At 40.9% G+C, this 11,077-nt stretch overlaps 2 protein-coding genes and 2 pseudogenes across 2 annotated transcripts; 3 read left to right on the top strand and 1 right to left on the bottom strand.

Moving 5' to 3' along the window:
- Positions 1-371: 371 nt before the first annotated feature.
- LOC119559276 lies at positions 372-1,568 on the top strand. Its single transcript, XM_037872344.1, has 2 exons — positions 372-845; positions 905-1,568. Exons 1-2 carry the CDS (start codon positions 459-461, stop codon positions 1,487-1,489), a joined length of 972 nt encoding a protein of 323 aa, XP_037728272.1. The 5' UTR covers positions 372-458; the 3' UTR covers positions 1,490-1,568.
- Positions 1,569-1,635: 67 nt separating this feature from the next.
- LOC119559274 (putative tRNA (cytidine(32)/guanosine(34)-2'-O)-methyltransferase 1) lies at positions 1,636-2,770 on the bottom strand. Its single transcript, XM_037872342.1, has 3 exons — positions 2,577-2,770; positions 1,832-2,514; positions 1,636-1,771 (listed from the first exon to the last, which is right to left on the bottom strand). The coding sequence occupies exons 1-3, from the start codon at positions 2,695-2,697 to the stop codon at positions 1,667-1,669; spliced, it is 909 nt and encodes a 302-aa protein (XP_037728270.1). The 5' UTR covers positions 2,698-2,770; the 3' UTR covers positions 1,636-1,666.
- Positions 2,771-3,207: 437 nt separating this feature from the next.
- LOC119559278 lies at positions 3,208-6,413 on the top strand (annotated as a pseudogene).
- Positions 6,414-7,363: 950 nt separating this feature from the next.
- Positions 7,364-9,795, top strand: LOC119559277 (annotated as a pseudogene).
- The last annotated feature ends 1,282 nt before the right edge of the window (positions 9,796-11,077 follow it).

Here is an 11,077-nt window from a genome sequence, read left to right as displayed (position 1 = left end):
TTATTAGATAATTTAAACATATTATTTAAAATTTTATTTTTTCGTATGTGGAATGACTTTGGAATGGCGGTTGTAGTTTTCTATCTAAAGATAACCTATCAATTTTATCGTAAGAGTATTATTTAATGAAGTTTAAGATATTTTACTACTTTTGAAATGTATTTTAAGGTGTGTATAATTTTGATGCAAAACAGATGTGTGTCTTAAATTATTATTAATTTTACAAGTTTAAACTCTGGTTATGAATGGAATAATAATACTTGTATTGTATTGGGTAAATAATTTGTTTTTTAACCCCCATCTATGCAGTCGATATTTTGAACCGGTTCCAGCTGCCGCCAGCGCATCTCTAATTTACTGGTTCCTGAGTTATCGTTTTAGACGCAACGCCGATGCTGTTTTTCGTTTCCATTTTCAAAATAACATTTTCAACAAGTTAATCAGTCGAAGTGGGCAAAATGAAGAGGAAGACAAGCGAGATTTGGTGCTTCTTCCGGGCGGTGGACGACACGTATGCGCTGTGCAACATCTGCAAGGCGAAGCTCTCCTACAAGACGACCACCACGAATCTAAGCAAGCACATGAACAGGATGCATCCCACGGCGGGACTCGGTCGGTCGAGCAATTACAAATACCAGTCCAGTAGTACACTGGACCGGAACAAGGGCAAGCCGCGCAACCAGACGCAGGAGCTCATAATGGTGGAGTTCGTGAAGAAGCACCCGCGCATGCTGCAGAATCCTACGTGGGAAACGCGCAGCAATCTGGAGGAGCTGTGGGAGGAGCTGACCTCCAATCTCAATCGGCACGGGCCTCCGCGAAAGGATGTGGCCACCTGGAAAAGAGTCAGTCCACCTTTATCTCTTCCCATGTCCACCTATTTAATTAGTTTATTTATTTCCAGGCCTTGAAGGACTGGAAGCGGTTCATCCTGAAGAAGGTGGAGAAGAATGAGTTGCACAACGTCCCCTTCGGCACCAGCCTCGGCCCGTCGGAGGAAACAATAGCCACCTTGTGCCGCCTTAATGAGGATGTTAGTCAAATAATAATGAAGGTATCCGACGACGATGAAATGCAGGAGAACTCCAACACCGAGTTCGACATGGACGATGTGGAGGACGTGGTACCGGAAGAAGACAGTGGCGCCCTTCAGAACTCCGCCGAGTACGTTTACGAGCCGGAGGAGAGCAAAGTAGACATAGACGACCCCCTTTTCCTGCAGTCCAGCAAGCGAGCCGCATTGGCCGACAGTCGAATGGCGGAAGAGGACACGGCGACGCTTCTGGACAAGATTAGTAACAACATTGGGATGGTCCACGATGCCGCCAATGGCGCCCATCTAGCTCTCAATGAATTCTTCGTCCTGTACAAGCAGAAGCTGTACGAGGACAAGCGGCATCACCTGGCCATTGAACAACTAATGGCCGAGAAAATAGAATTGAAAAAGAAACTCTTGGAAATCGAGCAGCGAAAGTTGTCGCTAAAGTGACGCGATTCACATACCATCAAGTAATAAATCGGTAGTCTTAATAGTCTAAGCATTAAATAAACTAAGTATTCCATTAAAATGTTTGCCTAATTCTATCGCTTTTCAACTTGCCTGCCCCCACTTGACCACTTAATATACACATTAAATTAGCATCCTTAAGTTTTATTTCTGTGACATTTAGCTGATTTGTAATTGTTCATCATATACTTCCTTTAATATTTCTTTGAATTCCAGGGGATAAGATGCATCGCTCATGACAGCATCGTACACGTATTCCACATTCTGAGGGGAAACAAAATGTTAAATGAAAAGTTGAAGAGAGGTAGAGCACAAATTACTTACCGATTTCTGTGCCTCTATAATGGCGGATTTACTCTCATCCGCATCACTCAGCCCGTTCAAGTCCCCGCAAGCAATGAAAGGAACTAGCCGACGGTTAACATCAGAACCTGTTTTCTGTGCGAGCATGCGGATATCATCTCTCGCCGGGTTGATAACTTGCGGAATGTAGCCGGCAGGCAGGCAAAAATCTGAGCACACCACAAACGCTTCGATGCTTGAAGGACGCGAACTAGGCGGCTTGTAGATGTCGAACTTCTTGAAGAATATCTGCATTTGGGAGCTCAGGAGCCAGGTGGCATTGCCCTTAAAGATCTTGGCCACAAAAGTGCCTCCTGTTTCCAGCACACAGGTTGCAATGCTGAGGGCAGCCACCAGCAATTGGTGCTGCATGTACTCATCCATTTCGTGGACACCGGTGACATCGGGCGCTCCATCGCAGACCACCAGCTGAGCCTTCTCTTCACCGCCAAAGTGACCGATGATGGCTTCGGCAGTCGACTGCTTGGTGATGTCTCCCTGCAGCTGGATTATCCCTCGGATGGGAGCCATTGCCTGCAGATCCACGGCTATGATCTTCACGGCGGCCTTTTCGTCGTCCGTTTGACAGGGATCGTACAGCTTACGGGAGAGCACCTGGGACCAGCTTCCAGGAGCAGCACACAGATCCACGGCCCGCTGGACACCTGGTTAAAAGTGTGTTTAAATTACCTATTAGGGTGAGAGTTGAAAGCCATAAAGCACCTACCATTTAAAATTCCGTAGGCCTCGTCCACGTGGAGCAACTTGAAGGCACTCCTGGCCCTCCAGCCCTCCTCCTTGGCCTGGCGATAGTATATATCACGTTTATCCTTTGATGTTTTTCCCATTTTTAATTATTTTGCCTGGAGAAGGTTTCTCCCATGCTGGGAGGAAATAATAGGGATGGTCTGGGGTGGAACTGGTTCTCGTGTGCTGTGCGAAATTTAAACTTAGACGAACTTGATTTGGGGTGTTCTCTGTACAGTACTACTATACCTTTCAATATATTGAGATTTCTTTATAGATATATGTAACACCCACTCACGAAACATTTTAAAATTTAGAAAGCCACATGATTTAAATATGGATTAAAAGGCATTTATAAAGAGGACTTTAATCTCTTGAACTCCAATCAGAAAAATATATATTTAATAAAATCTCTAAAGTACTTAATTTTGTTTTTACAATTTATAGCATTTTGAAGTTTTACAATGTAGCTATCATCCTAAATCCATTAAATTTGTAGTAAGAAATATATAGTTATATAGAGTATCTCTGGAACCACTAAATAAATGTACTGTAAAACGACACGCAACATGATACTGGATTTTAGTAACTTCGAAATGCGGTCACATTCTTAGCGCCAGAGCTTTAAAAACGCGCATTACTGAGTTTTATCCTAATTTATTGCTTAAAATGCATAGAATACCATTGCCGTTGGTGCCAGACCCTCGTCCCGAGGCCTCTGAATATGTCACGATGTCAAAGGTCATGTGTCCGCGCAACCTGATGTAAGTACAAAGGCACTTCGGTCTATAACCACGTAGATTTCCCAGTATTGCGAAATTCTGGTTATCCTGCTGCGAGGACATCTAAGTTCCCAAATATATCTCATCTAATACCTGCATTTGATCCAATTTCAGAGAATGCGAGCTGTTCTTGAAGGTTTTGCAAAAGGAAACCGATGCAGTTTTTCATGGCTTTTCCGAAAGTGCTCAAAGTTGTCTCAACCTTTCCAAGGAGTGCATGCGTATGAAGAATCCCATTGTGCTAAAGAAGGTATTTGCCACTGATTTTCGATGATTTAGCATGTCTTAACCCGTTAATTCAGACTACGCAGAGTCTGGACGAGATCATTTGCCGCGCACCCAGCGGCACCCCGGCATACGTAGACGCGATTTTGGCCCGAAGTGTGCTCTATATGAAAACTAACCAGCATGCGGTATGTCCTTTTCTACAAACATCTTGAAGAAATTGTATTAACAACCCTATTTCATTGTAAGATCGCCTGCAATGACTTGTTGTTTTACGAGTCCCTACCCGAAACTCTCAGGACAACAGAGGGAACTCTAGTCTCGCAGATCCTTCTTTGCATAAGCCTCTATATGAACCGGGAGTATCAAGCATCGAAGGATAAATTGATTTTCTTAAAAGACCTTATTGGTAATACTAACAATATATTTTTTATGTATTGTCAAATTAAATGATTTTCTTTTTCAGAACAAACGCCGGTGTCTGAAAAAAGTGGTGAGTATAGCAACATATTTTATTTTCTAGTTATTTCCATACTAGCTTTTAAAGATAACCATAGTAAAAATAGAAAGGAATAATTATTTTAACAATGTATCCTAGAAATTGGACAGTTTTTATGTCTTATAACACAATATGAGGAGAGAATCAGCCAAGCTAGGGCGTAATGTTGAGCTTAGTGAGAAAGTTGAAAGCAAGGACTTAATGCCTTTCAAGGGTTTTAAGCTTACTCGGAGAATACCATTTGCCAGTGAAGTCTGTGAATACTTGTAAGTACAGATCGGTAGATTTACTAAACCTTTAATATAATGATGAGGTTCTTTGCAGTGAAAAATCCAAAGAGAAGCCCGCCGGGGTGTTCGCCTCAGACGATATTCCCAAAGGAGAAATTGTTCTGGTCGAAAATCCTGTGCTCTTCCAGTTCAGTGCTCCATTCCTGAACTGCGATCTGTGTGGATTGCACCGGAAGCAGCTGTACACCTGTGATAACTGTCGTTTTAAGACCTATTGCTCAAAGTTGTGCATGGAATTCCGATGCGGAAGTCCATAAATTTGAGTGTTACGGGTATAAAATTGGCCTGATACCAATGCTAGAGGCTTCGATACTGTTTCGATTGTTTCTTCGATCCGGGGAATATATACTTCCGGCTTTAGTTGACTTTGCGATGGAAGGAGGGTATGTTAAGCGCCAATTATCGTGAATTCATAATCACAGTTGCATTATCCCAAAACAGAGTAGTCAATAATCCCCGCGACGCTTGGACCTTTATACAGGAGCATGCCCAGGAAGAAGATAAGGAATACAATCTTATTGGAGAATTCCTTGCCACAGCGCCGGACTATAAACTGCTTACCAAAGAAAAGTATCAGGAAATTGTAACCACAGCTTTCCGTCTGTCTGTTTTTATCTACAATGACCATGACCTCGCAGATAAATATTTTTATCTGCTGGCTCTTGGCAAAACCGACATGATTAATGTAATGTCGGCGATACTTTTACGGCTGGGTGCACACGTTCTTTTAAATTCCCAGCGAGCTGAGCTCTACTATCCGAAACCCGGAGAAGGCATGAATGAATCTCATGAAGAGTTCGCCAAGTGTGGTGATCTTCCGATATCAACTGACCGTATAAGCGCAAATGCCTTTAGTTACTATGGTGTAAACGCAATTTCAGATTTTGTAGACTGCTACAATAACATTCATGATAGTGTAGATGAGTTCGAAAGTGAGATCCAAGAAAAGTCTTCTAAGGATAGTCCAATGTTTCAGTTTGCTGATAGACTTCAGTCGATATGCATTCAAAAATTTGAAATTGATACTGTTTGAAGATATTACAACCGCGAAAACCTTACCCGCACACCAAGTATATGAAGTTTTTGATATCTTTAACACATCAAAACGTTGCCAGTTGCTGACAAGTTTTGCCAAATATTTTCACCAAATTCATTCATCAATATTTTAACAAAATTGAAAATACTTCCAAGTAAAAAACACGTTTTGTGCTACCTTAAAAGCTTTTAAACAGAATTGGGCGACTGAAAATGTAAAAGTTTTGTGAGTATATTCATTTAATCCGTAGACCATTTCTTTATGATTATGATCTGTTTTTTTAGTTCGCTACCGAATGGAAAATTTTTAGGAGTAACAGCAAAAATCGTTGCTGCCGGCGAGGAATTAGTTGTATGCCCGATTTTCTGAGGCATCGCGATCAGAACATATTACTGGATCTGGCACAATGCAAAGATTTAAATTGTTCGTCCAATATTAATCGTGAAAATCAAGTGTAAGTAATAATTATTTTTGAAATCCTTTACTATTATTTATATAAATTTTTACTTTTAGCTCGAGAAGCAGCCTTCTCCAGAGTTTTTACGACATAATAAGGCATTCATATTCGCAATTAACGACAAAATTTCTAATTGGAAGCAGGCTAGACAAGGTTTGAATGGAATAATTGAATGTATGATGAATGTTTATTGATAATCTCGGGTGCTATAATTTCAGATGTAAAACTTCAACTGAATTTGTCCATTTTATATGGCACCTACAATAGTTTCTTGCCTTGCATTGCGCCGAAAAGGATGAGATACGTTTGATGGGGGTACTTAAATTCTCCATGTTTTTAGCCATGAATGGTTTGTAGTTGTAAATTAATTTGGATTCTGGATTGATCTAGTCTCGTTCCTCATTTAATACAGGTTTTTTGCAACATGCCAGTGATAATATTTTGAACTTAGTTGAGTTAATTGAATTGGATGACATATATTTTAAAGATGTCCAAATCTACAGACAAGTCTTTCGTGTAATCAAGCGAAATTATGGAACAATACATTGACATCATGTGAGTTTAAAATGTTTAATAGCGCTTAAATGGTAATTACTAACTATCCTCTGCAGGATTGATTGTCCGGAAGTTGGTCCGGAATACCCCAAAATGGTCATTGCGAGCTTGTTCATTGATTTTAAAAAGACTGCAGCTTCATACCGAAGCTCTGATTGATAACGAAGAGGCCTCATCTTTGTACACTGAGTATAGCACCTATCACTTACAAATGGAAGACAGTACTTAGCTCCTATCTTCAAATGCCCACCAGGTTTAAGGAACTATTTAACAGACTCCAAGAAGTGAGTTTGATTTCAGCTAACTGTTTTCATGGAGTTTTTGTTAAAGTCCTATAAGCGTTGTGTTTAATACAATCCTGTTAATCCTCACATAAGAAATCAATATAATGAAATATGTTTTTATGTTATTTGAATACGAGTAAATACATATCCAGTTAATTTATATACATGTTATAGAAAGCCAAACATTTTATATTCATTAGTTAATCATATGATAACTTTATATTTCTTACACTAGTTACTCAACAAAAAAATATAAGTCGGAACTCGTTACTTAACTCACTTCTTAATGACTTAGTTTTATCTGTTGTAATGTTACATGCTTTTGGCCAAAATGCAACTACCATTTTTTTGTCTTTTTGTATCACCTACGTTTAATAAGAACTTGACTATTGTAACCTTTTTTTTTTTTGACCGTAAACACGTTCCGGTCGAAATTATTTGATTATGAATTTCGCCTAAGTAAAAGACTTCCGAATATTTGAAAGTTATGCTCGCATACTTCTGCACGTTCTTCCATCTTGCCGATCTTACCAAGAATGTAGCGTTGTATTATCACGTCTTCGGAGCTCGCAGATACGTGAGGGCGAGCAGCTGGCGGAGATCTATATATGGGCGCCCAGCTGCTGGTGCTGCATTGAGTTTTGTTGTGTCGTCGGTGCTATGAGAGTGTTTCTGGTGGTTCTGAGCTTGTTGGCTGTGCGGTGGCCACCAGGTGTCCGTTTTCGGGCGACGGAGCCTTGTCCCGTTCCAAACGGAATGGCTTTTGAAATTCGTCCCGCGGTCAGTGACGGAAGTTTGGATGCCTTGATCAAGGACTTTATGCCCAAGTACAATTCCAACAGTGTGCACAACAGTTGGACCGAGCCTTCTTGCTCCTCAACAGGCTTTAAAGGTGTGGCATTCCGCCTCGCAACTGCCTGAATGATACTCGAAATGTGCACTACCGAACTTTGGATGGATCGTGCAATAACCTGTTGTATCCGGAGTTTTGGAATTTCCGTTTCACCATATCGCAGGCTCTTGCCTCCCCGTCAAGTGGAGCAGGCTCCGAATGCCCGACTAATCTCCTTGTCCCTGTACGGCGAGCAGACGAGGAACGATCTGTTCCGCACCATGGCGGCCATGCAATGGGGACAGTTCGTGGCCCATGACATTAGCAACTGAGCACACAGGGAGCTCCCAAGGATTGCTGTGCCGAGCCACGTCATCCCCGCTGTTCTGACCATTAGTCTGCCACGTGGAGGACCCATCGCCTATCACACGGGCAAGACCTGCCTGCACTTTGCTCGCAAGTGTGTCCGAAGCGGATGCCATTTGCCCGAAGACTGGATCACCCTATCCCGAAAAGCTGTCGGTGGACACTGCCTACCTGGATCTCTCCACGGTCTATGGCAACAATCCATCGCAAAACAGGAAAGTGAGACTGTTCAAGGGCGGTCTTTTGAGGACAAGCTACACGAATGGACAGCACTGGCTGCCGGTAAGCCAAAATGAGAATGGCGAGTGCGGGTCCAAGAGCGAGTGCTATAGTATGCCCGACAAGCGTAACCAATTATTGCCCACCATCGCCGTGCTGCAGACTCTGCTGGTGCGGGAGCACAATCGTCTGGCCGAGAATCTGGCGCTGATTAACCCCGACCACGATGACGAGCGCATCTTCCAGGAGGCTCGCAAGATCAACATAGCCCAGTTCCAGAAGATCACCTACTACGACTGGCTGCCGCTGTTCGTGGGTCGCACTTATACCTACCTGAATGGCCTGATCTATCCAGTGGAGCCGACTGAGTACGTGAACGACTACGATGAGACAGTCAATCCTGCTGCCTATGCGGAGTTTTCCGCCGCTGCCTTCCGCTACGCCCACAACCAGATTCCCGGCTGGTTCTCGTAAGTATTCGATTTGATATAGCAAGGTTTCATTATTTAATATTAAATTAATTTTTTGTATAGGCTGGTTGCCCCCGATCGCAACTCTAACCAAACGCTGCGCCTGAGTGATTACATCAGTCGAACGGAGACCATCCGCTTACTGGATACAGCCGACAACTTCGATGCTCTACTGAGAGGTTTGGCCACTCAGCTGCACAAGCGATCGGATGGTAACATCGATCGGGAGATCAAACACTACTTCAACCGCAAGGAGTTCGAGGACTACGGATCGGATCTGAAGGCTATAGATATTCAGAGGGCACGAGACTTCGGCTTGGCCTCCTACAACGATGTGCGAGAGTTCTGCGGATTGCGTAGAGCTGTGGATTGGGCTGATTTTGCTCACGAGATTCCCGGAGAGGTAGCTTTTAGTGATAGTTATTGTAAATCGGAAGACTGTATTTAATTTTGATGTAGAAAATATCACTGTTGCGTCGATTGTACGCCACTCCGGATCATGTGGAGCTAGGTGTAGCTGGAACTCTGGAATACCATGTCCCAGATGCTCTTTTTGGACCCACTCTATTGTGTATAGTGGGAAAACAGTTCCTGAACACACGTCGCGGCGATAGGTTTTTCTTCGAGCGAGAGAACGCAGGTGGATTTACACGTGGTAAGTGGATGTTATTTATAAAGACAACAGAATTTTAAAATTCCCCAATTCACAGTTCAACTGGCAGAGATCCGAAAAGTGAGCCTGGCCAGCTTGTTCTGCAACAACGCCAACTATCTGCATTTAATTCAGCCAAACGTATTTGTATTCCCGAACTCACAGTAAGTCAATAATTTTTTTATTTATAAACTATCTCTTTTATATATTATGTCTCTATCCATAGCAACTTACTACTCAACTGCAATTTCATACCCCAAATCGATCTTAGCAAGTGGCAGGATCTCACGCCTCAACGTGTACACTAATGGCATTACTAGTAAATGTATCTAAAACAAATTGGGCTGCCCAATTTGTTCTTTCAGATGCCGAAATCTTTATTAATTTGCCTATCATTTTTGGCAATAACTATTTTACACAATCCAATAACAAAGTGAATTTTGTTTTTGAATTTGTGATATTCTGTTTAAAAATATTTACTTAACTAGCTCAGATATTTATGTTACTTTACGGATAATCTTCATTGAAATAAAGATGATTGTTAAAAAAGTATACAATTGCTATTTTGTTGGTAATAATGTGTTGTCCTAACACAATTTATATTTTATTAGTAAATATCATAGACTCGGTTGCAAGCTCATCATTGAGTGCTGATAAACATCAAAGCATTAAATAGTTGATTCTTTATGATCAGTTAAACAAATGGCACGCTACACTTGTTAATGAGTCTGAGGCGAATTAATAATAATTTTGTAAAAAAAAATACAACTTAACGACTATAACTTATATTATTTAAAGAGAGGATCGATTTGACGACGTTTATTTTATACATAGAGAATAAGATGCAAAAAACAGGGCTAAAATATTATAAAAAGTTAAACGCTTAATACAAATTTTTAAAATTATTAAAAACCTTTTATCGTTTTTTTAAAGGTTTTGACCCAGTTTTTATCTCAGTAAATGTCTCAGTGTAACAAATTGTACTATCATTGTTTAATCCCATACAATCAGCCCGTAAATATTTGTGAGCAACCACAAATAAAGTTTAAGAAAACTTTACCCAACTGGGCAAAGAATAGCTTTTCTACGAGTATAAAATTGGAAACCGTTTGGAGTGAGACGTAGTAAAACAGTCACCCAGTCACCATGCAGTTCTCCGTTTTCTTGATGACCATCTTGGTTGCCGTGCTAATAGTGCTCAGCCCTCCGACCACTGAGGCCATCGATATAAGACCGTATATCGAATGCCTTTTGCGGAATTCACTGTGCCCGTGGGTAACCCAGCCACCACTGGAACCACATAATAAGAAAGTTCCATTGTTGACTCAACGCGCCTCTTGATAAAACTCACTGGACATATAAAATGTACATATATAATGAATATATGTATTCTTTTGTATTAAAATATAGAATTTGTTTCAGAGAATACTATTTAGTTTTGACAATCAGGGTATACTTTTTATCTTCATAACATACTAGAATTTTAATTTTAAAACATCTTGATGGCCTATATTTAAAAAATGATGTCTAAATATATTTCAGAGTTAAAGTGTTGAAGTACACTTGACCTTAAACTATCCTATTATTCTCTTTTTATTCTCTCTTTATCAGACAAAAGCAAAAATAATATATATCCCTTGTGTCAGAACCATAATAAGAATCGCAATTTCAAAGCCATATCTTAGCTAAAAATCGCACTAGCCTCAAAAAACAACGCACGCGAAAGTCGTTTAAAGAGGAACTTACAAGTCTTTCAATTATATTTTATGTGGATTTTTATGGTTTGTTTCTCGGCACAGGCACATGATTGGCTT

Source organism: Drosophila subpulchrella, unplaced genomic scaffold (genome assembly GCF_014743375.2).
Source record: "Drosophila subpulchrella strain 33 F10 #4 breed RU33 unplaced genomic scaffold, RU_Dsub_v1.1 Primary Assembly Seq2, whole genome shotgun sequence".
Lineage (NCBI taxonomy): Eukaryota > Metazoa > Arthropoda > Insecta > Diptera > Drosophilidae > Drosophila > Drosophila subpulchrella.
This window is presented reverse-complemented; position numbering and strand designations above follow the sequence as displayed.

Excerpts from the sequence above, each read along its gene's own strand:
- LOC119559276 (XM_037872344.1), top strand. The coding sequence starts at position 459 with ATGAAGAGGAAGACAAGCGAGATTTGGTGCTTCTTCCGGGCGGTGGAC. Across the intron at positions 846-904 it reads ATGTGGCCACCTGGAAAAGA|GCCTTGAAGGACTGGAAGCG; the intron begins GTCAGTCCACCT and ends ATTTATTTCCAG.
- LOC119559274 (XM_037872342.1), bottom strand. The coding sequence starts at position 2,697 with ATGGGAAAAACATCAAAGGATAAACGTGATATATACTATCGCCAGGCC. Across the intron at positions 2,515-2,576 it reads GGCCTACGGAATTTTAAATG|GTGTCCAGCGGGCCGTGGAT; the intron begins GTAGGTGCTTTA and ends ACTTTTAACCAG. Across the intron at positions 1,772-1,831 it reads TTATAGAGGCACAGAAATCG|AATGTGGAATACGTGTACGA; the intron begins GTAAGTAATTTG and ends GTTTCCCCTCAG.